General features: G+C 42.6%; 1 protein-coding gene across 1 annotated transcript; it reads right to left on the bottom strand.

Moving 5' to 3' along the window:
• Positions 1–575: 575 nt before the first annotated feature.
• DNAJC3 (DnaJ heat shock protein family (Hsp40) member C3) lies at positions 576–25,097 on the bottom strand. Its single transcript, XM_068677176.1, has 12 exons — positions 24,940–25,097; positions 20,851–20,961; positions 18,237–18,361; positions 17,340–17,414; positions 10,142–10,294; positions 8,872–9,053; positions 7,543–7,662; positions 6,188–6,293; positions 5,975–6,095; positions 2,247–2,379; positions 1,290–1,438; positions 576–813 (listed from the first exon to the last, which is right to left on the bottom strand). The coding sequence occupies exons 1-12, from the start codon at positions 25,019–25,021 to the stop codon at positions 656–658; spliced, it is 1,515 nt and encodes a 504-aa protein (XP_068533277.1). The 5' UTR covers positions 25,022–25,097; the 3' UTR covers positions 576–655.
• Between the last annotated feature and the right edge of the window lie 301 nt (positions 25,098–25,398).

The following is a 25,398-nucleotide window of genomic DNA, read 5'->3' as shown; positions in this document are numbered from 1 at the left end:
TGCTGCCAAGGAAATCATCTCAATTTCAGGTTAACGAGTAAAGTGAACAGACATTTTCAGACATTGTTACTTACAAGTGATCTTCTTTAAAAGATTGTTCAGGCTCACTCAGCCTCCTCGCTCTGCCTATGGCACCGCCGTCAGTAATATAATACAACAGGTGGTCACTGGGGTTTCCTTTAAACAACACTGAGAAAGGGATCGTCCTAATGATGTGATAACGTAGAGACTACCGCAACTACCCGCTCCACGTTTATTAGGCCCGGATTCAGAGCAATATTTACATGCATTTTTACCTTTAAGCATATAATCGAGTCCTAAAGATGTGTTTAAGTGTTGCCCTGAATAGCCTCTTCCTGTTTTCTCCACCCAAAGGAATGAACAAACGTCTCCTGCGCATCCACAACAAACACAGGGGCTGTAACAAAACCCTTGCTCATCCTCCCCCCCACCAGCATAAGCTCGTCAAGCTCACCACAAAGCAAACCCTTTGAGCACTAAAAGGGAGAAGGAGCTTTCTTCTAGTGCCGTAAGACTCTGGGATAAGGACAACATTAGAAATTAAGATTTTGGGGTCTGGTACTGAGAGAGTTTTTATTTTCTTTGAACGAATTAAGTAAAAAACAGCAGCAGCCACCCGAAAACAGTCCTGGCTCTAACTGAAGTGAAATTTGAATGTAAATGGTCCTCCTCCCGAGCCGAAGGGGTTGAATCCTTGCCACGTGTTCCAGTTCCTGTGGAAAGGGTTGCCCCCACCCTGCTGACTCTCCGCATCCAGTGGGTCCTCTCCTGCGTCAAATTTCCGTCTCATTTCTGAAAGAAGAAAAAACAAGGTGGAACGGTGGCACTGCAGGCAGGACAGCAATGCAACAGTGTCTTTGAAGACCAAAAAAGTGGTTTGGAACCACCCCTAAAACAGGGAACTGCTGTTATCACTTATATTGGCAGCATTTGTAGGAACCTGTTTAATTCCTTCTGAGTTTCTCAAAGCTCTCCAGGACACTGGCAGAGGAGAAAAGCCTCCAGCCCTGTGAGAACGCAGTACTAAGGCCTTCAAATAAATCATTTAGTTTAACACAAGGCAAGCCAGTACCCGGCTGTCCAACAGAACACGCTGGAATTTCAAAAGTCAACACTTGGAGCAGCTGAGTCCCACCATTTCTCAAAAATGGTTAAGGGGAGAGCAGAAAAAGGGAACCTGATATGTTTGTTAAAAATGCAGCAAGTGTCAGATATAAGGTCCCAAAAAAGGTCATAAAGCAAAGTAACTTCATAAGAGCAAGCCTTACCCGGGTCAGTAAGAACTTCCTTAGCAGCTGCTATATCAATGAATTTTTTCTCTGCTTTCTTCTTTTCTTCCTCGCTCTGGAAGTTGTCAGGGTGCCACTGGGACGCCAGCTTTCTGTATGCTTTTATGATCTCCTGCTTTCTGGCGTTTCTGGACGGATAAAGTTATAGGTCACTTATAAGCCTTCTAATTGTGCATGTGCCACACTCCTCAATCTACTCGTTTATTTTAAACACTTTTGGAAAAGTAATTAAGGGCATCAAGATAATTATGAGATCCTATTTAACCTTCTTAAGGTGATGTTGGACATCCATACAAATACAGAGGAAGGAGGCTGTAGCTTTAAAGACTCCTCTTTGTTTCACTATCTATTTACTCTCTTTGGAAAGGTGCTACTACAGCAGTAGAGTTCCCAGTCTGAAGGATTCACAGTAAGGTGAGACAAAAAGCACAGAGCAGGGATTGAATTAGTTCTCAGTTAGGAAGATGACCGATACTGGTTCAGAACTGAACATTTGTTTGGTTCTCTTTACAAAGAGAAGCTGTCAGTTTTTCTAGGCAGAAGCATTTCAGATACCTCTTTCATTCAGTCCTTTCAAACTCTCCTGATCCATCATGACATCTGCTACAATTTTATTTTTCTTGCTTTAAGTAATTCTTCCCAGTCCTCATTTCTTCCCCTGGTCATTCACCTTACTTTCGATCATCCATACCAAAGATTTCTTGCCAAGGCATTTACTTCCTTCATTCCCAGTGGTAGTTTCTACTCTGTCTTTCTCAATAAGTTTTAAACAAATGCCACTTAAAAGCTGAACACTGCTCACCTAGTGCAGTAGAAAAGTGAAGGTAGTAAGACATGAACAAAAAATAAGCAGCAGAACAAATGCAAGTGATCAACTTGCTAACATATGATAGTTTAATAGCATCCACGTCATCGTCTCAGATATGAATGTCTCACCTTTTTACTCCTAAAATTTTATAGTAATCTCTCTTCTGTGATTGCTTCAACATCCGCTGGGCTCGTTCGAGCCCCTCCCGAATCTGCTGGTCATTTTCACTGTTGGCTTGAGCAGTTTCGTAGTCTTTAATAGCTTTGTGAAAGAAGAAAATGGAAAAAGCATGACATAACTCCTCACAAACTTCAACAAGAACTCAAACACTCTGCAAAACTGAAGTTTTGCCGTTACCACTTATAAACAGAGGAACTTGAACTTGCCAAATGTGCTTTTTGCAAATTAGAAAACGCTAGGGCAGAGGAGGTTCTCGTTCACATATAAATGAGGTACTTTTCTTTCTTTAGATTCACTGCACTTTTTGGAAAGGGAGAAGAGAGGTTGTTAGCAGCCAGTCAGAACGCTCTTCGAGATGCTAGAGTCCTAGGGACAAACATAACGAGCAGCCAGACTGGGACAGAAGAGGAATGGAGAAGTTTCAGTGTGCAGTAACTGAAGAGCCAGCTGCACAGCGTTAGTCCCATACATTGCTGTGCATTTGCCATTGTACACAATCTTTACATTAAGGTTCCTTCTCCCAGCACGTGCACTCAACCCAACAGAAAGCAGAAAAAGTCTCTTTAACAACAAGGACGCCAGATTTCACATTACCAAGTAAATGCATGTATGCAACACCACAATTATGACACAGTGAAAGACAAATATTCTCTTTTGATGCCTCAATATCAATATATCCTGCAGACAGCTTCATTTTAAGCTTTGGGTGTTCTGTCATTGTGTCCCCCCACTACCCTAAAGGCACTCTTTCATCCCTGACAAATCCAACTCTTGAAATAAAAGCAGGAGAGCAGGAACACTGCACTCGTGAATATTGAGATCTCATTTCTAGACCTTTTTGACGTACACCATATTATTACTGGAAGTGGTACCCCAATGCTTAAGACACCAATTTTAAGCATTCTTTGATACCGAGATTTATCAAGGGAGGCAACTGTTGAAGCCCTTAATGAGCCTACTCTTCTTTCACTGCCGTAATCCTCCAAGTCTCATCTGCAGATCCAAGTCTCCCAGGTTTCTCGAGTCAGACAAAGCACTCGCAGCAGATTATTTCCAAGCAGATGCTATTTCTCAGCAGGTGTTACATTTGTTTTCCACTGTTTCTGAGCAAGACAGCAGGAAGTGCTAATGAATCTGTGCTATTCAGACATCTGATTCCACCGCAATCTTGTTTTGGTTATTGAAAAAAAAAAGTAATCCAAGCAGCATTTCCAGTGCCCCAACAATTTCATGTTCTGTTACAAGCAAAACTGAATTTCTGTTCATTTTCACATCATCGGATGCTGTTACTTGCTGCTGGAACAAAACATCCTGCTTCTGGATGAGACTTTTAACAATTACACTAATGCATGTGCCTAATAGATACTGCTGGAACTGATAGAAATGAAAGTGGAGCAATTTTGTTATGCTGTTTTATCACCCCAAGACTTTTTCTCTGTCTACAGCATGCCCCACAGCTGGCAACAACGCTGCTTAAGGGGCAAATATTTCAGAGCTGAGCTCTGTCCACATGTGAGGGGTGGGACCAGGCGCTTTTGGAGCAGGGTGACAGCTTCCTGATGACAAAAATATTGTTAGGAGAGCAGGAGACTTGCTACGAATTCCAGGTATGCTGAGTGAGGTATTTAATCAGCTGCTCTCAGCCACTGTTTCTAGAAGCACTGATGCCTCCCAAGCTTACACAAGAATCACCCTTTCTTCTGACTGGCCTGCTGCTTCAGACCAACTCTGTCAGAGCTGTAACTGAAGCTGTAATGCTCACAGGAACAGGGCCTGCCTCCTGCACCATAGCAGGGTGGGGAGATGAAACATGTCCTGAGCAATTCTGCAGGAGCAAATGCTTCTTCTTCCTCTCTGGAAGAACTTGTGCTGGATACTCGATAGACTAACAGACTCCTGTACTTACAGGGAGGTGCCAGGAAGGGATTCATTACACATCTGTCTTCACAGACAAGTCCTGGATCCCGTGTGATTATGAAGTAATTAAAGGCATTTAATGGGAATCAGGGCTCAGCTATACATCCTTAAGTGCATCTTGAGCATTTGACAATGATCTCCTTCAAAGTTTTCAATGATAAGCACTTGGAGATTTCCTGTCCTTAAATAGGACGTAGGTGCCTCCCGCTTGGGGTTTCATTCAGGGGAGAATCAATTTCCCACTTTAAATATGAGGCTGGGATTTTAATTACTCGACTGCTCCCTGCAGCAGGGAGAAGTCAGCCCTCACTTCACAGAAGCTGAAGTTGAAGGGTGGGGGAAGCTTTGTATCAAGGTCCTTAGATGTTCTCAGAAACACTGCTGTCTTCCACCCTTTCTTACAAGGAGGGGGATTTGCCAGCCTCAGCAGCGAAGGCCCAGGACTAGGTCACTTCTGGAGCACCAAGTCTACAAGGCTGCTAAAAAGGGCTGCCTGAAGTCACTCCAGTCCTCCTTACACCTTGTTTCCAAGCATTTGAGTCAAGACAACCAAGAAAAAATAAAACAAATCTCATCTGTGACGTTTACTTCAAGAGGTGAGCAGTATCATCTGATTCATTTCCTCAACAGACAAAAAAAATCCAAGCATGCCATTGCTGGGAGCTGCTGTCTCCGTGTTTAAACGGAGTGGTTTTTGGTTCAGCCGTGAAGCTGAAGCCCCAGTACCAGAGTACAGAAAAGGGAAGTTGTTCTAGGAGCATTAAAATTAATGGAGCTGGTTTTCCAGCAGATTTAAAGCCTGCGAGTCCTCTCCTTTATCTCATTTCACTGAAGCAGCCCAAGGCTTCCTAAACTGCTGCATGAGTGAGCACAGGAACAGACAGATTGCTCAAGTCTCTTTCTTAAGCCTGGTTCCTCGTGGAAATGAGATTCGCTAAATTAAATTTTGAAGATTTTTATAGTGCACGAGCACTTAGTACTCTTCAGGAAGCTGCAAAACAACATAGTGGTGTACTCAGAGACACCGATTACTCAGTCCCTGTTTTCCAAGGCTGCGTATGCACCGAGCACCAGCCTCGTGGTTCTCTGTCTTCTGGGAGAGGAGGAATGGCCAGCAGGTCCAGCACAACCCCAAAAACATCCCTGGTTGGAAGATGTGGGGTGATGGCACACGGGTGTGTTTTGGGGGAGGCAGCACTTGAAGATTCATCCCTCCCTTTTGTTGCTTCCCTGCTCTACAGCACAAGAAATGCAGTGTCAAGAACAGAATCAGTTTACTGCTCTTGGCAGCATTACAGAGACCCAGGGAGGTGAAACAGTGGCCTCCCCTCCTCTACTCTGAGCACACACTAAGGTACAGGACAGCCTTGTTTCATTCTGTTATCTAAGGACATTCAAAGGAAGCTCCTAAAATGGGCTTACATGACCTAACCATAATTACCTTTTGTCTATGAACGCTGCTCTGGCACTACTGTTTATATAAAATGTGTTTAAGTCTGAATAAGCTGAATGCTCTCACATAAAGGATCCTGAACACAGCCCACTGTTGTAAAGAACACTCTAGCTAAAACAAGTGCACACCACTTATACTAATCAAGACAAAATTAACAGCAGGTATTTTTGTAAATGTGCTACTACCAGTGCTGATTAGGGATAACAACGTAGTGTGGAATCAAAAGTGCATGTTAAAAATTTCTGCAACACTAACTGCATTTTAAGTGCCCACCAAAAGGCAGGAACAAGGTGCATACAATCATACCTTCTTCGTACAGGTCTTCCAGCAAATAAGCTTCTGCTCTGTCTTTCAGGGCATTCACGTTGGTTGGTTCCAGTTGCAGAACTTCTGTACAAACTTTTATGGCTTCTGTAGCCTGCTGATTCTAAAGAGGAGAAAGGAAAATCAAGTTCATGGGTGGAGTTCTTTGTTTTGCTTTTACAGAAATTTGGAGAGGCAAGTGGAAGCAAGAATTACCTTGGACAAACAGTGACAGATCCTTTCTTTGGCACGAGTAGCATAAATTGGGACATCTCGCTCAGTTTTCATAACAGAGTCATATTTGTTGATAGCATCTTCATACCTGTTTTAATTACAGAGCACACTATTACGAAATGTAATAACTACTTTGGGCTGCTGCAATTTATTTGCAGATGTTGAAATCTTAAAATCCAGATTTTCCCATCCTCCAAACAACGTACCTTGGCTGTAAAGGTCTCAAAGGCATGATGGGAGGCAACACTATGAAAAAATTTTCAACCACTTTAAGAATTATATTCCTGCTCCCTCTCCTGTGCTTCAAAACAGAAGAGCAGGCACCGTGCCTAGCAGGCTTTTGTAGAACACCATGACTGCATTCCCAGAGAGCATACCGACAAGAGTGTCTAGATTTGCTTCCTGCCCAATATCCCATTCAGCACTTCCAAAAAAAAAAAAAGCTTCTCTAGTTTTGACATTCGAGATGGACTAAGTCTGTCCTGGCATGAGCACCGCCCTAATTGCCTTTTGTGGTGCCAAAAAAAAAATCTTATGCCAGTTTGAACCAGGAGGTTGTTTTCTCCCTATATTCTTTTCAGCAAGCCACGTAGCAAAATGTATTTTTGCTGTGAAGGTTCAAAGACACTCAAGTTCTACAGTTAATAAGAAGTAGACTTGAACGCTCACCTAAGTATGCAACTGTGTGATTGAACTCATGGGCTGCTACAAGCTAGAAGAAATTCAAGCTCTCAGAAGAGTCCCTGAAAATGTGCTGATACTGAATTAAAGAGAAAACTAAAGTGAGAAAAGCCCGAGTGGACTGCTGACTTAATAAAACAGCCTTCAGTTGTGCTGATTCACTTCTCCTGACACACTTCCTTTTAAAGAGCCACCCTGACAACATTTAATCACTTGCTAGGGCTTCTTACAGTTGGATGTTGCACACTTGGGAAGGTGTAAGACTGAAATGAAGCAAGAAGTAACAGAAGAGAAGCATTACACAAGGTGCGTAAAGAAGTCCTAGCAGCCAGATCCACTTTAGCTTTCAAGGCACCACAGGAGCGCTTGGTGTCTTTAGTCTGAAGATTACATCCTCCAATACCTGAGAGTTAACAAACATTATCCCTACCTTGGTCTTAATACCTGCTCCATAAAGTATGCAAAGAGAAGACAGCGGTATCAAAAAGGATTCAGAATTGACTACGAGTCAATATTTATTTTAATTGTAATTTGAGAGCTGTGCTCAGTTATCCACTTCAACTGACAGATGCAAAAAGCATTACTTAATCAGCTCCTCAGTCAATAATTAGTTGGTGCCTTGGTAGTGATTTGAACGTACGACAATGAACACTTACCTGCCTTCTCTGATGAATTCTTCTGCTGACTCAATCTGCTTGTTGAGTTTCTTTACTTGCTTATAGAGAGAGAAACATTGCTTATGGTCTTGGTCAAGTTTCAGGCACTCCCGGACTTCACTTTTCACAGGGAGAAGGAAATAAGAGAAAACACCACACGTTATGGAATCTCATCTAGAGACACAACGCAGCATCTGTAACCTGTCCAAAACAACAGTTGGCTTCTTTACACAATCTCTCCCTTTATTTAAAAATTAAAATGAGTGAAAAAGTGTCTTCCAGAAGATACAGGGATATTTGTTTTTTGTTTGTTTTTCATTATTTTTTACTGCTAAATATGCTAAAATTGAAAAGCATTACATTAGTATCTGAGTGAAACAGTAAAAGAAAAACACACTCTGGAAATTTCATTGCATTCAGCAGTTAGACAATTGTAGTTTTCCTTTAATTTAGGTATATTAAAAAATATATGTAAGGTGTAAGCATATTTTATGCTGCCTGGAACAGACAAAACTCAGGTAAGGCCCAAAGCTCCACTTGATAAAGTTATCTGCCAAACCTGAGCCAGACTTTTCACTGTGAGGACCATTTAATGAGACTCTGATTAAGACCCATACCTTTTAAACTAGGAAAAGGTCTTAAACAAAAACCTCCAGAACCCAGTCACAAATTAATAAAAATTATGTATAACTAATACATACACATAACTATACGTTAAAAATGAGTCATCACAGCACAACCATAGTGTTATTTTCAGAACACGATCAAAAAACCTTGTTTTGTTCCTAAGCACAGACAAAACCATTCATTTGAAAATCATTAAGCTTGTTATGGGAAGAGAAAAAAACACTTGTATGTGGAAATTAGTTATATCATTTGTCCATCTGAGCACAAGGAATATGAAGTTAGCAGTTTGGACTGGGCAACCCCAGGGCTCAACTCAAACATTTTTTTGTTTTCACTGTGAACTTAATTTGAAAGTAGGTTCAAAGTTTAAAAAATACAAGTCTCCAAGTTTGGAGAACCACTTTCTTCCAGGACAGAGAAATATAACAACAGCAGCAAATGTAAGCAACTTCTTTTTTCTACACAATGGCATCTAAACAAGAATAAAAATTGCTCAGGCAGCACTGATGGCTGCTCTGCCAAGAATAAACATGATGTCTTCACAGTTCTTAGCTTCTGGAAAGGAGTTTCCCTTATCAGGTCCAGCCCAGAGTTGCTACTTCATCCAAAAACAAAAAGATAACGGATATTTCGTGGTTTATCATGCCCTACATCAGCACATTTTGTCTCAATTCTTATAATTACAGCAAACAGTGAAATTACCTGAGTGATAATTCATGGTCCCCAAGCTGATAATATATCCTGCTTATTTTATAGAAGGCTTCAGTGTTATCGTTCTTTAATTTGGCAGCGGCTTTCAAGTCACTAATGGCTTTGCTTGGCTCCCCTTCCTTTATATAACACTCAGCTCGAAGTTCCCGCAGCTCTGCATCCCAAACACAAACCTTGAGAAATCAAAATTAAAGCTTGACTTTGGTCCATAACACCTCACTTCTGTCCCTCCCCAACAAAACACAAACCCCATTAAGTTTCATTTTGCCAACTGCAGTAGCATAAGGTTCGAGCTGCATGCAGGGCGCACGAAATTAGCATCTCTGCTTCCTGCTGGATGCTGCGATGCACCTGCCCAAACGGAAAACAAAGGCCTGAAGAATTTGTAAGTGATTCAGTGAGCTCATGCAGGAAGATGAATTAAATCTCCTGGCACTGCTTAAACAGAGACAGTCTGCTAAGCCTCCAGGGAAGGGTACCAGAACCATAAATTATTGTATCTTCCCAAAAGAACAGGAGTAAATGAACAGCAAGGACCGAGCTGTCAGCTGTCCTCTAGGAAGAAGCATGTGAGTAAGTTTCAGCAAAGCAAGATTTGACCTCAATATCTGGATTTTGAAGATTTATACAGAGGTAACAGCGTCACAGTATGGCAAGAATAATTACTCAAAAGGAATTGCCTATCATAATTCATTTTGTATAATTTCTTTTGGGTCTTATCCTTTGTTTTTAAACCATGGTTTTAGAGAACACAGCTATACACGTTTTTTACGTGGTGGTGTTCTTAAGCATTTGTTACTTCATTTTCTCAAGACAAGGAAGTACCTGCTTCACAGTGATGATCCACCCTTTATGTAACTTTATATTTAGCACGCACAAACTGCCTACGTATTAGCAAAGAAAGATCTAGATGCAAACCACCTATCCCTCCTGTATTTGGGTTGTAGAACAACTCCCCCCTCCCCCTCAGGAATACTGAGCTGTGAAAAAAGCAGATGATGATCCAAAAGCTGCCCCACAGCAAAAGCTTGGTTGAAGACTTATCTTTAACCATAACAATGATTTCTTTTTTTAATTTATTTTGTTGCAGGTAGTGCTCACTCAGCATTCTGCACTCTCCAGCCTCAGCACGGATTCGTGGTGCTCAGCAAAACCACGCCAATTACACCATGTGTTTGCACATTAGTCAAGAAGTTATTGAACCAAAATACGTCGGACAGGAGCTCTTCCCTTTCCCTGCATCGTTTTACTTCACACTTACTGCCAAGATTTCATCAAGAAGAGAGATCGCAGCTTCGTAATCCTCTTGCTGGTAGGCAGATAATGCTTGGGAATGCAGGCGCTGTAGCTCATCAGATTTTGTCAGCTGAGTCTGAGCATCTTTTTCCTCATTATTGCTGGGATTGGATTTGAGCTGCAAACATTAACAAGAAGAGAGGCTGAACTGCCTGTTCCAGAATCTCTTTTTGGTAATCATACCACGGAGAACTGACTAAAGCTGCAAATAAAGTAAAATGAGTTTTATAATTCCAGAAGTGTTTCCAACTCTGAATTCCGGAGACATTTTTAGCTTTCATACGAGATGTCAGAAGTTCGAGAGCTCCTAATTCCTCCCCTCACCCTGCTTGATCACTCACCACTGGACACATCATACGCAGCAATTCCTCTCCTGGACCAGGATTTTTATTTTAATCAAAACTTGCACTACCTTGTATTTTATACACAGACCATCAACTAAAATTACCAAGCCTTCAAAGTCATCCAATACTTTTTCTCTCCTCCTTTACCCTTGAAGTTACCCTTTCCCTTCTTCTAATCAGAGAGCCCTTCAAACGCTCACACTTCGTGCTTAAGTCTCTAACGTAATTCAGCATCAGCCCTCAGAACTCCTTTAACAAAATTTCCCAATTCTCATTATCTAAGCATATAAAAGAGAAAAGCCTTAACGCAACATGAAAAGCACGACCAGGTCCCACACCTCTGTCTTCAATTCTTCATTTGAAGTCTTTCTGACCCTTTATGAAGTTGTTTCATTTTACTGGCAGAAATCAAGTTGTACTTAGACCCAAAAATTCTCCTTTATCCCCCTCCACACTCTATCCCAGCAAGAGAGAGGGATGCGATCAAAGAGTTTTGTTCTTGGTAAGTTGACTCTTACTATGTTTCTAAAAGCTTTTCTTCTGGTTAGCACAGAGATTCTGCCTACAAACCCTTGCTGTTTTGCATCCTCATTCTCCCTCAAATCTGGAGCTTGCAACAGAGGTAAATTTCTGCATCTGCAATTTAAGAAGTTCCAAGAACACAAACCTCTCCCAGGTCTGACCTCCTTAGTTCCAGCTGACGGGCTTAACTTTCTCCCTTGATTTCTCAGTGTCATCTTCTTTCAAAAATTAAGAACTCCTTCTACAGACGAGCTTTTTCCATTTCAACTTACCTCATGGTAACTGCACTCCTTAGACGCATGATGTTTCTTGTAATTTATTTGGAGAACAGCATCAGTGGAATATGAGAAGCAATTTTACAATCACACAGACAAATCAGATTGTAATAAAGACCATTTGAGTGAAACATCTGAGGTAATTTTAGTACAAACTGGCATGTCAAAGCAAAGGGAAACCTCTCAAGCTATCATTCAAAATTAAGCTGTTAAGTTTTTGTGTTCCATGTATCATGAAAATAGTTAATTATTAAGAGTTTGAGTGTAGAGTGTATTATTATCATGTTTTAATCAGTAATGTTATTTACAGGTTAAAAAAGGCCTCTTCATTAAGCTCCAAGAGAAAAAGCTGGAAATGTAATGCAGTTGTTTGACACTGTCATTTTGCTTTACTTGAAGTTTTTCCTGTCCTTTTGCCCAGCGATCAGAAGCCTGTTACACCACTGCTGATAACAATTCACTTCTCGATTACTCCTCTGCACCCTTCATCACCCTGCACCAACTCGAAGCTCTGCTCTGCACAGGGCAGCTGGACGAGCACGCTGCTAGCAGTGAAGATGCTCCAGAACGCAGCCACTGCTCTCCAGCACAGCATCCTTGGCAGTCCTGGAGTTTTACTGCATTCAGATGGCAATGCTAGATGAGTTGCAGTTGCAGCAACAAGCATCAGCCATCTGTTACAGCAGCTTTTGCTCACTACTGAAAAAAAATCAACTTGCTACTAATTCCTTTAGAGAAAAGGAGAAGCCAGCATACGGGAATGGCTTTGTTATTGTAAGTAGTTCTTTATTACAGATTTACCACTATAAGTGCTGCTTTATTTGATTGTCTAACCTCAGTAGAGGGGAGAAACGTCATTGGGCAAAGAAAACCTGCCTTTTGCCCCTAGATGAGCAAAGTTAAACAAAAGGATCAGCCACAAGCAATTTATCAAGCAAGACTTTAAAAGCATTTGCATGGGTGCCTCTCTCTCTTCTTCACTGTCCGCGAGGAGGCTGGCTTCCACAGAACTTCATCTCAAGGACTCGACTCAAAACTTCAGCATTACCTTCCTGCGCTCAGGGCAATAGGGAAAAGCCTATCAGGAATTCAGGTCCTCAGCCCCAGCATTTTCCTTGTTTTTCCGTGCTTTTGACTATAACAACAGCAGCAAATTGAGTAGGCTTGTGAAAAGCTTTTTTGGGGGAGGCAGGGACCTCTTTTGTTTGTTTTATCAAAGGTCAAGGCATCCACACACTACAGAAGAGACAGGAAAGGTCTGTGCTGGCAGAGCAACATATGAGGTAACAGCTATGATGTTAGATGGAAAAAGGCAGTAAGTGTTTAAATACCTTTTACTCAGGAAGCTGCAGATGATCGTGTTACCACAGAGCAACATATGTGGAAACAATCCGCTGCTAATGTAATCTAGTTAAGAGAAATTCAAAATACCCAACACAAGTTTGCTGAGTGACTTTGATCAGGTTAACTTGTGCCAGGAAATGGTCTCCTTCACCTCCATCCAAAATGCTGGCCAACTAGCCACGGAAAAGCATTGTTCAGTGCATTTTGAAACAGCCACAGGCTTCATTAGACTAGAAAAAAAAGGGATCTGCAAAAACGCAGCACACAGTCACCTAGTTTTGGCTGACATCTAGTGGAACTGCCAGTGGAAACTTCAGTTTCCAGGTTTTAAGTGCCTGTGCAATTGTCTCCCTCAGAAGCACATTGAGGGCACCTCAGTTTGGACGTATTTATTGCAACAAAATGCAACTGTGAACATTTCAAACCCTATTTTTTTTCCTGACTGTAATATATTTGACAACTTTTTCCCTTTCAGACTTTCCAACAGGCTAGGCAGAAGTGACAGAAGTTCTGTCCTAAAAATCCTTCCAGTTTTTGCATCTCCTACACAGTAACCCGGATGCTTGTCATTCTCTAGGACATCAGCAGGGCCATAAACGATATTACAAGGAACATCCAAAGGGCAGCCAAAGCTTCAATCACTTTTGTATCCTTTTCAGAAGGCCTTCATCAACCAAAGGATAGCGTTACCCCTTTATTTTCACTGAAAACCACATGCTTCAAGATAAATTTTGCAGGGTTTTCATGGACTGAGGCCTTAGATTTGAGTGTTGATGTGCCAGAAACCCACCCTGCTTACTGCTATTGCTTGGGAACTGCTCACCAGAACAGAAGGGACTTGACATTAATGCATACCAGCATTTATCCAAAATTGGAGTGGAGAAATTAATGCTATTAAACACCATAAGCAATAACTTTGTTTTCAATTTTTTCACCCAAGGACTTCTGATTTATCCCTGTTTCATCCTGGGCACTCTGAAGACAAGAACGAGACCCTCCTGTTGACATCCATGAGCAGTTTTATTACCCTCCAGGCGTTAGATTTCCATGCTGATAGCTGAGTTATTAAGAGGAAAGCCACTGTTCTAAAGAGTAAGGAGGATCCTGTGTGGCTATACAAAAAGAGGCTGGTGCTTGTATGAACCTCATCAGCTTGGTGCACCTGTTGGCCTAAAGGAAGTGTTGCTGTAAACATTGTGTTGCTTCACGCATCGAGGATAAGCCTGAATCACCCCCTCTGTCCAAACCCAGTGATTGACTTCAGCAAACAGGGAAGGACAGTGTGGAAAAATGAAAAAACAAAAGCAACCTGTGAAAGGATGGCCCTAAGGCTGGGGTCTCCAGAGGCTCTGCTCCTAAAAGCAGCAAACCCACTCCTCCAGCCAGACATTCCCACTGCCACAAATGCTCCTCAGCCAGCCAGGGACATCTTGGGTAGTAGAAGAGAAGAGAAGATAAATAGAAGGGAGATATCCAAAGGGAAGAACTGCTCTGCTCAGCAACCAGGTAACTTTAAAGAGGTTTAGGGTCCTCAGGAAACTTCCCCACATACTTTAAAACTGCATAGAAAGAATTTAAAGGCTTTTTTTCCTCTCCACAAGTACACATTCAAGTATAGGTTTACTATTTTACTGGCAGAAAGTTTTCAGTGATTCTTTTAAGATGTACAGAGAACTGTTGCTGCTATAGGCTGGGAAGTTTACCTGTCACCCTATTCCATTTCTGAGGTTTTTCTTACTCTGTCTTACTGTCCAGACATCTCTTTCAAGGAGCACAACTCCAAGCAAGAATGGAGGAATGACAGGAAGAAAACAGGCATTTCAGCACTTATACTGGGATTTGACAAACTTCTGAAATACGCTATGAGAACACAGCATTTGCAGGCAGCTCGTTACAGCTTGCAGCTTCTGGTAGACAGGGAAAGCAACACTGACTGTTAATGCAAACATCATACAGGGAAATGCAAACTGCCTTCCTCCTACAAGCCTGTCTTTGAGCAGTTCATCCTAAAACACTCTCCTTAGTTTCTACACCTTGATCTGGTTTCTCCAGCTCAAAAGTAGAGAACATTTTAAAAATCTGATCCCCTGCCTTAAAATCAACAGCTGACCACCAAACAAAAACAAATCAGTGAAAACACAAGATAACATCTATTGTCATCCAAGGGAACACAATCTACTTCAAAGAAGGCTTTCTTCTGAAAGCCTTCTCATCCAGAAAACTGTTTTCTCAGGAAAAAATAACACTGAAGGTAAAAACCTAGCAAATTAACCTCCTTCTGGTTCATTTTTATAGGTGTATAGATGTCCTCAACCATCTACATTAATGCTCTGCAAATCTGCACCATAAAGAAAGCAGGTGTTTTTCTCCACATAAAGACTTCCCTTGCAGTGAAGAAGTGGAATAGATGGTGAGAAGGTGCTGTATTTCAACATCTTTACATGATATTTAACTTCTGCTTGCAGAAATGCATGATCAGACCATGACACAGCTACTGTGACTGCTTGCAGGCTTCAAGAACGCGTACAACAAATGTCAGATAGCCAAAGTTGCACTGTAAATTAAATCCAGGTTTGGACACCTTCATTTGCTGCTCTGCTGTGTGCTTACCCTGACTGACAGCAGCTTGGCTGGTAGCTATCCAGCCAACAGATTAAAATGCTGGACAGCTATCAGGTCCTCATCTACATTCACAGCCAAGGAGCAGAATTTGAGATTATATACTCAGCTCACAGGTAAAACATGCAATTTTAGGTATTCAAGACCAAAACTGAGTCCTTGCCTAAAAGCTACTGAGACCCCACTAGCACTTCTTCGCATCTGCCCTAGAAATAGGACTTTTCATTTCAGCCTACAACTTACTCCTTTGAGGTTCTTGACAGCTGATTTATGATATGAGTCAGTTTCTTAGTGACTACTGTTTACCTTTCCTGTGTTGCTTTTGGTAGCTAAGATACAGAGTTTAAAACGTTCAAGTCTTAAAATAATTTAGAAGCCACTTCATCTCTAACAGCCTTCCTCCTTTTCTCCCATCCTCTCATGTATATATAATTTATTCACACAGTGGATAAATTTTTAATCTATTATGAAGGATTGCATTAGTATCTTCTTACCTTGCTCGAATACACTGTAACTACTTGCTGCAATCACTAAGGAAGTGCATAAGCAATGTCGTTCACAGAACCAAGGGAACTGGCACTAAAATTTACAACCAATATGGTATCTAAGTTAACCACTGAGAAGAAACTCTCAGTTTCTTCTGTCCTACTCCAGGTTTAAAGCTCAACTGAAGACTGAAACAGTTTGACTGAACAAAGGCAGCAATCTTTTTTTATGTTTTTCAGAATTTCAGCTGGTTTGGAAAAAAAGCCAAGTTATTTAACAGTTGACTGGAGAGCATTTCCGTATGCAGTATTGAGCAATACTCAGGGAGCCAGTAACTGTGGAGAGACGCGGGCACAAGCTCAGAACCAACGCTGCCATCCCATAGCTGCTACTGCAGCAGCTGTCCTGTTAATTAGAGCTGCACAACCTTCTCCCACAGAGCAAAAAGCAGGGCAGCAGTGCAGCCAGACATGCAGCTGCAGACCGCAGGCTCACCCCTGAGACACTTCCTGAGGAAGCAGCAGCAAGAGGCCAGGATAAACCACTGCTGTTTTGCTGCAAACACAGCACTGCCTCCTGCACTTGTAACTGCAGCAGTCACTCCTCTGGTTTTGTCTCACATACTCACAAGTAACATTTCCTTTAAGCATCTCTAAGCTGCAACACAGAGCTGCTTTCTCCATCACACAAAGAAAGCCAACACAACAGCACCAGTTACACTTGCAAATTCTATTTGTTTTGGTATAAAGGACAGGCAAGCTGTTCAAACTAGAAAATATTGAAGAGAAAACAAATACAAGAATTAATCTTATTTACCCTCCTGCTTATAGAAAATTTGTGAAACCGAGGAAAATGAGTTCCACATGTTATCTGAGGATGAAGTGGATTTTGTTCTAGAGTTTATTTTCGCAGCATGAGACTGAAATAACTGAAATAAAAAACGACCTACGTGAGTTTTAGGTGAGTAATAGCCAACTACAGCTGCGTGGTAACTCAAAGCACTTTTTGACAACAGAAAGTATTTTCAACACTTTCACAAAGGCTGGAGAATTCCTTCACAGATAAAGAGATGCAGATGTATGCCACTGAATTAATTGATTTTAGCATCACAGTGACTGAACTAAGAGGCCAGGATCTCTCTGCAATCAGTGGAAAGAGAGCCTGATCCATGCGGCCTACAGTCATTTCCCATTGTCTCCTGAAAATGGTGATGGAAATCAGCGTTCAACTATGTACTGAGTCCCACACCACCTTTCTGAACCAAGACTGCTCTCTAGTACAGGTATCATCAGGGAGAGATCACAAAGTGTTAGGCACGCAAACAAAACCAAGACTTTACAGAGTGCTGTGCTACTTCACGCAACGCCTTATTTCAACTTCACTTCTCCAGCTCAACTTTATCGTTTGTTCATACAAAGCAGCCTCACTACAACACCTTTAAAGGACAGGGAAGATTTGAACTTTGGTATCCACACGCATTCTCTAGAGCATCAGAGCTGAGATGAGACCTGGGCTCAGAAGCCAACTTAAAACCAGAAACTGTTCTTCAATTCAGGTGAGTTGGAGAACTTACCACGTTTTTAAAGTCATCCTCTGCTTCATCAAACTTCCCTTGCTTGAGCAGTAATTGTCCTCGCTGTAATCTTGCCTGAAATTAAAGAGAAGACAGTTTCTTTCAGTTTACACATGGGTCTTCAGGAAATTATGAAACTGAACTTGTTTCCTTTAGCAGGAAAAAAATGTTTCTTTTTACTACAAGCTAACAAGCTGAATAAGAAATACCACCACCTGCTCTTTGTCTTCCCAATGTTCTTAAGAGGGCTCTGACAGAAAAGAATTACTTCACACCATAATGGAGGTCCAAAGTATAGACTTTTTTATAAAAAAAACTGTAGTCCTAAACATAATTGAAAAGAACACATTTGAGAAGTTGCACAAAACGAAGTGAATGTTTACCTTATTCCATTGTCCTGATTATATGTGGTCATAGATTTAAAAAAAAGAAAATGATTTTTAAAACTCTAATATTGGGTTCTCTCATTAAACTTTTAGAGCAATAGAAGCTATGTAAGATGACAAACGAGTGATTTGTAAGATTTTGATTGAAAAATCTTACAAATTTGTGAAGAAGAGAAGCCTCAGCTCAGCTGCTGGTCAGGAGGGCAGAAGAGGCATCCGCTCCCTCACAGCCTTGGTGAGAGGGGAACAACCACAACAGAGAAGAAAAACACTTGGTACAAGCCCATGAGGAACATGCACTGAATAAAACCATTAGCTACCAGAGGAACAATCCAGACTGTGCTCAGAGTACTTTCAAATTCTAGCACATACCCCTCTGCTATTATTTTATCCTATTTAAAGTTGTGTGATAACGTATTTTCTATTTCTGTTTAGCAAAACCTGAAGACCAGCCTCCTTTGAAGTATTTTTTGTATCCACTCAAACAGTTTCCAATCCCAGCAATACTTACGGATGTGAAGTCCTGCTTTAATTCCACCACTTTACTTAAGTCGCGAATTGCTGCTTTAGATTTCCCCATGGCTAAGTACACTGTGGCTCTTCTGTAATAAGCAATGTAGTTATCAGAGTCTCCCTCTGCAAGCGAATGAACAGGAATCAGAACTATCTCCGAACAACTGAACCTCTGGGTGCAGCTCAACTCTAATGACTAAAAATATATTACCTGAGTTGTAAGCCACTGGAAAAGACAAATTTGCATTTATCAATAAAACATTTGTTCCGAGTAATTTGTAATGCGGTTTAATTATTTAACAATGGAGATTAGAGAAGCACAGTACATTGCTAATAATTAAGACTTTGGAAGAAGAAATATGTACATCTTTTTAGCCTTGTGCAGGAAAAAAGCAGTCCCTGCGTACTTACCCTTTATCTCAAACTGCAGGCCCGCATTTGAGAGCACGTTAATTCATTATTCTCCTTCCCAGCCCCTGTCCATCACCCAGAATGCAAACAAATAATCCCCAATCGAGCAATATGTTAGTCCAACGTCATTACAGATGCATAAACCCTTCCTATCATCCATTTAGACAGCAGCAACTTCTTTCTAATATTAAAGTGGGCACCAACACCCCCTCTTAATGGGGGACAAAACCAGGTACTACACCAAAACCTGCAGCCTAACTTCAAGGCCACCACATTTCATGGTGTCTGCTGCTCAGACTTCCAAGATCCTCCAATTTTAACACTCTATATGGATACCCCTACACGAGGCAAACCTGTTTTCAGAAGCTTGTTTTCTCCTTCATATTCTCCTCAGTTACTCTTGAGGTTCTTAGGAAAAGGTAATTTAGAGCTCCCACACAACCATACACAGTGTAAGGCAGACTATTTACTGCCCAATTAATTATACGTATGAAAATCCAGGATTTGTATACAAGAACACCCACATCTGAGGAACAACACAAGGACATCTCTTTCACGCCTCATCAGAGGCTGAAGTTCAACTTGAAAATAAATGAAACAAAGTATTGCCCAAAATCTTAATGCAGGTCAACAGCTTCACAGCTGGCCACCCCCAACACCTAAGTGCTAGGTTAAATCTCTTTGGAAAAAGGTATCTGCACTCTTTTTCCACAATCTCTTGGCTGTGGAAACATTGATGTCTAGCACTGGGTTATGATATTATTGAAAATCAACCTCCATGCTGTACGCACCTTGTACACTAGGATTATGGACATCAAGTAAATTCAAGTATTACTACCTTTAAGAGCAGGAAACAACCTAGTATTAAGTCTTACTGCACATAACTCAATGCAAACAAATCAAAAGATGAAGTTCAGGAATGTTATTCCTACACAGAGGAAGAAAGAAGATAGGAAACAGCTAACCCAGAAAGTGTATTTCAGCATCAGATAATCATCCTGACTGTCAGAAGTAACAGAAAGCAACGTCAGTCAGCATTTACCCAGAGAGGTAAACCTCGCAGAGGTGCCACCAAATAGACAGAATTGAGGAGTTAAAAATAAAACAGAAGAAGAAATGGACGGGATCTTTATACCCAACCAATAATAAAGGAATAAGCCACGCTGCTAACGTTAGCTCTGCTCAGATCCCACGGGAGCACTTGTGCAGCAACACAAGAGGCAAAAGGACGAAGAGACCATCCCCACAGGAGGAGGTTCTCCCAGGGCACAGCAAAAGAGGCTCCTTCCACCCCAAGAGGAGCTGATCTAATAAAAGGAGGAGAAAACACTAATAGCCCGGAACCAGCCGTATTTCAATTACACTTTATTTTTAGGCCAGGGCATAAATAGAAGTGTCTCAGCAGTGCAACTCATTACTGTGTAACAACTCAGTGTTACTACTCTCACGGGGAAAATACTGCACTTGCATACACACACACATTATAACAAAAAAAAAAGAACAAAAACGTGTAATTGAAGAACTGCAGTGTTAATGGACGCTGCTCTTCACTGCTGCAGTCTGCCTCTGTGTTTCAATTCAAGGACTTGAACCACCAGCCTTCCTTTAAATTCATACAAGCAGCATTTAACTTCTCAGGCTGGTGCAAACGCAGAACACCAAAATAGGAACTCGCTGAGTGTAAGAGTGGGAGACAGTGAATGTACCCTTCGCTACCCTTTCAATGTACCCAACTTACAGCATCATTTCCATTGTGGTACTGCCCACTGCAAGACTGAAAAAAAATAAAGTGAGACTATTTTTATTTTAAGGTGTTGAAGAAGAACGAGTGGATAAACCCAGCCTTTCAAAGCCAAAGATAAATTCTGATCTTGATGGGATTAGGTACAGGGAGCACCTCATCAAATGGCGCTGCAGTCACATGTAACTGCTGCCATATAACTGGCTCGCAGAACAGCAGCGACAGCACGTTCATGTATTGTGCAGTCCATTTAACAGCTTCTTTTATTAAAACCAAAGCATAAATATTCTACGGCAGCTCTCCTGGCTCCTGCTGAAGTCCAAGCAGCTGCATGAAGGTGCCCCAACTCTGGTGACTCACAGACTTGCAAGAAAGGCTAAGTAAGGAAGCAAACACTAGCATAAATACATAAATAAGGCAGAAACATTTATTGCAGATGTCACTTTCTTCAATTACATACCTATAGCCGCATGGAAGTGAGACAAAGCATCTGCTAGCTGTCCAGCAGCCAGTAACTTCTTTCCCATTTCAAGTTGCTTTTCTACATCAGCATTTATTCCACATTCAGCTCCTTGAAGGAAAACAAGAGTGATGTTCTGAACGGCCAGCTTATTATAACAAATACATACAATAATAGTGCAACATAAACATTGGTACTGATACAGAAGGAGAGGTGATGCTTTTCCATATGACAACAACCTGCAGCCTAAGAACTCTCAGCATGCCCTCCCCTCCCCAAAAGGATGTCAGAGTGAAACTCTGACCCTACTGATACTTAAGGACTCTACTAAGAGCTCTTGGCCACTCCAGGGATTGGCTTATCTACCACATTTGTGCCTCATCTTTATCATTTCCAAGGCAAAATGTTTCCAGAGAGTAAGTTTTGATATAAACAACTATAATTCTCTTTCCATTTAAGAAGTAATATGAAATTTGTATTTGAGTGGTGTGTTTCAGAAGGGATGGGTTTTAGCTTAAAACTGACGAACTGCTGCTGGTCAACCTCCAGGGAAAGAAGACTGCCAAGACTGCTGATTTTAAGTCCTTGCTGTACATATATGAAGTCAGCAATGGTGTTTTTTTTATTTGTACTGCTTCCAGCAGTCTTTAAATCATAATCAGAATTTCACTATGACTTGTCAATTTGTGACTTAAAACATGCACACGATGAACAGCTTTCTGACAGCATCCATTATGCACAAATTTAAGCAAGGTCAATACATTAAAATCTTAAATACACTACCCTCAGAAAACAATGAGCTACAATTACGAGGAAGCAATTTCTTTTACTCAGGTTTTGTACTGAAATCATCAGAAATGAACTCGAGGGGGACTCTTCATCAGGGAGTATAGCAATAAGACGAGGAATAATGTTTTTAAGCATAGAATGCAGGTTTAGATCAGATACAAGGAAGAAGTTCTTCACTGTGAGGGTGGTGAGGCCCTGGCACAGGCTGCCCAGAGAAGCTGTGGGTGCCCCATCCCTGGAGGTGCTCAAGGCCAGGCTGGATGGGGCTGTGGGCAGCCTGGGCTGGTGGGAGGTGTCCCTGCCCATGGCAGGGGGGTGGGACTATGATCCTATGAATTCAATACAAAAATTGAGTAGCACTTTGAAGTTGGTTCTTAGTCTGAAGCGTTACACTACCCAGGCACATTAAAGGAAAGCATATCAGAACTTCTCACCCTGAGAGGTGATTAAACAACAAAGTAGTATTTCTAATGAAGGAACAGTAACTTCTGATCACCAAGGCATCAACTTTTAGGAGTTTTTAGCATCCAAAGTCTTGTTATTTTCCCTTCCCACTCCTTAATGCAGTTCATAACTTCCAGTTCCACATCGTAAGAAAGTTGGGCTGTCTCTACTAAAAAAAAAATGACAAAAATGTCCTCTGTATCCACTGGAAAAACTTCTACCTCTTGAAAAAAAAAAAAAAACATCGGTGACAAATCAAGTAATTGGATCCAAAGGCTTCAATTCAATGGTTTGCATTATATCTGCCACACAAACAAATTTCCTTTTTAAAATCAATGGAAATAATTATAAAATAACCCCCAAGTTTTCTTTTTTTGTTTGTTGTTTAACTAGAGGGAATTAAAACAGTAATATTTCTCATACAGTCCATTTGGGGAACTTATTAAAAATGCATTTTAAAATCCATTCTGGGTGTGCACAACACTGAATAAATATAAACAGCTTCACTGACAATATCACAGAAGCATTTCTTGACAGGTTTCTCACATGCAGTATTCAGTAGCTTTCATGTGAATTTCTCTTTTACAGGGAAAAAAAAAATGGACACTTGCCTTTTTCCTAGCTTAAAGTTTTGATCACTGAGTCATCCAATGTCCTTTAAAAGGCCAAAACAAACAGTAAGGCACAAACAAAAAAACACACGCCCTTGGAAAAAGGCCAATTCCCCCTGGCTTTGGGAGCGTGGTAGCAACAAATCAGACATCAACCGCAAGCAGGCTGAAATATTTAACATGAAAAAACAAAATTTACCCCAAAAAATGAAACAACAGAAGACCCATGAGCTTCATGCCTCTGCCTTTCCCCACATATGAATATCTGAAGTCTCTCAGAAGTTGTGAGATGTGGGGTTGGATGCTGTAAAGGGGCTGTAGGTTACTCTGAGGCACTTTCTGCTCACCAAAACACAGCATTCAAGTTTCACAGCGTCTCCAGTTCCTCGCGGAGCATCCACGTTTCACATTCAGTCACATCAGCACTGCTCTAAGAATAGCTTCCACTACAGGACGTGCCTACAGCGCCCAGCTTGTGCGTTATGCTCATAAGGCACAGCAGCCACACAACGCATCTGGCAGGAGAGCTTTTTCCTTGAAAATACCAAAGACAGCACCAGCAAATAAAAGAAACAAGTGAAGTGAGAGTTAAGGGTTACTGAGCAGGAAAAACTTGACCCTACCTGTTTCTGAACATCACATATCAGTGAGGGATCTCCAGGAGCAGCCAGTGTCACCGTGAGCTACTGAGGAGTGCACAGACCTGATGGCCGGGCTGTTCGCTCACAAACACAGCACTTAACTTTTTGGCAGCAGGCAGACAGCGGCTCCAAAGCAACCACCCCGTGGCAGACAGCCAAGGGCTGCCAGCACAGACACGGGAGTTCTGCGCAACATTTTTGGGTACCTACTCCCTGACCCAAGAGCAGAGAGTCCACAGACCTGCTCCGGAGAGCAACCAGGTGCTCCTGCTTTCCTGCTCCAGGTGCTGACACCCTACAGGAAGACAAACAGGTGTAGCCGGCCTGTCCTTCCAGTTAAATACACGCACTTCAAAGAGCTGAGAGCTTCCTGGTAGGGTTTCTGGCCCTCTAACTCCAGAACTGCTTCACGGTTTTACACTTATCCATACGCTCCTATTTTCTTCCCTGAAGAATTTTCAACTTTTTTTTAATTTCATGCCCAAGCTGGGTCACGGGACTATGAAAATAAGACAGTGCACCAGAAACACAATTTTCACTGGCACGTTCTTCCAAGCAGAAACATGCATGCCACTAAACTTAATCAAAGGGAGCTGAACTTTTATTTTTAAACAGAGTCCAGTGGTTGTTTTGTCACGTGAAGGGGCAGTCCTGCTTTTGGGATGGTTCTGATTAGTATGGCCCTTCTGTAAGTGTGTCAGCATGCTTTGCAGCGATAAGAACGAACAAAGGAAGAAGTGGAGATGCAATCGCAGCTTCAGGGCTCGTCAAAAAAGCTCACAAGCGGCCTCAGGGCACAGCAAAACCTTCCCCTCCCCACATCCAGTTGACATAAGTCCAATTTCCATCCACGCAGTTTTACTCCCTCAGTTTGCAAACAAAGTTCATAAATAAAACAAAGCTTGGCAAACCAAAAAGCCAAGAGAAAACTTGTTTCTTCCTCACAAAACTTGGGGAGAGACGAAAAAACCTTCCCAAACTCAGGGCAGAAACATATGGGATAGAGGCGAGGAGGTTACTGGGCTGACAGTAAGGAATTGAGCACCATATACTTAAAAATCATTTCTTCTTGTTCTCTTTATTACCTTTTCCTTAGGGTGGGGAAGGGAAAGAGGAACAGTATTTCCCTATCCTCCCCAGTTGCCTCTTTTTGCCTCAGTTTGTGTGGGTGAGCAGCCACGAAGGGGAAGCGTTCCCAAGAGGCAGTCTGTGCCAGACGGGAGCTCTTTGGCAGGAGTCAGGGAGTTCAAGGGGAAAGGATTCAGGAAACAGGACAGGAAGGGATGAACTGCAGCTTCCCACGACACCACGTATCCCAAAACATTTCTGACTGAACGCATTTACTGGCCTGAAATAACTCACATCCACAGGTATCGACTGTAAGGTACAAAGGCCAGGCAGGCTGTCACCGACCCACGAACCAGCTGGCACAAGGCAGACTTTTACAAGCAAGACAACCGGCGGTTGCATAACGGGGCCTGGGCGCTGCCGGGGCGCACACCCGGCGCCGGGAGGGAGGCGCAGCCAAACCGCCCCGACCCCCTCAGGCAGCGCCGGGGAAGGCCCGGAGTGTCGCTAAGGCCCGGGGGTGAATCGCTGCTCACCGTGGTGCCGCAGGTCGAGGAGCACGATGAGGAAGGGCAGCGCGGGGCCCAGCCGCCCGGCGGAGGCGGCGGCGCACACCATGACCGCCCCACGCCCGCCGCGACACTGCCGGCCGAGCCCCGGCGGCGCGGCTCTTGGTGCGGCGGGGAGGGTCGTGGGCGCCGCTGATTGGCCCGCCGCGGGGCAGCGCCGCCGCCGATTGGCCCGCGAGGCGGAAGCGGCGCCGGGGTGGCGTGGGGAGGTGAGGCCGGTGGTGGCGGTGCGCGTGCGCGCTGGGGGTGGGGCAGCTTATGGCTGGCGGCCGCACGCCCCGGCTGCCCGAACCGCGGCGGCGCATGCGTGGTGAGGCGGAGCGACGCCGCTGCGGGAGGAGGGTTCCCTGACCTGAAATGGCCGCCGCCAGGAGTTCAATAAAGCCCTTCAGTTCCTCTCCCTGCCGCCCCCTCATCGCTACCTCA

The sequence above is a fragment of the Anas acuta genome, chromosome 1 (assembly GCF_963932015.1).
Source record: "Anas acuta chromosome 1, bAnaAcu1.1, whole genome shotgun sequence".
In the NCBI taxonomy this organism is placed as follows: domain Eukaryota; kingdom Metazoa; phylum Chordata; class Aves; order Anseriformes; family Anatidae; genus Anas; species Anas acuta.
This window is presented reverse-complemented; position numbering and strand designations above follow the sequence as displayed.

What these genes read in the sequence shown, in the direction of transcription:
- DNAJC3 (XM_068677176.1), bottom strand. Translation starts at nt 25,021, where the DNA reads ATGGTGTGCGCCGCCGCCTCCGCCGGGCGGCTGGGCCCCGCGCTGCCC. An exon ending in CCTCGACCTGCGGCACCACG is followed by an intron (nt 20,962 to 24,939) that starts GTGAGCAGCGAT and finishes TTTTCCTTCAAG; the next exon opens with GAGCTGAATGTGGAATAAAT. An exon ending in GACCATGAATTATCACTCAG is followed by an intron (nt 7,663 to 8,871) that starts GTAATTTCACTG and finishes CCCTGTGAAAAG; the next exon opens with TGAAGTCCGGGAGTGCCTGA.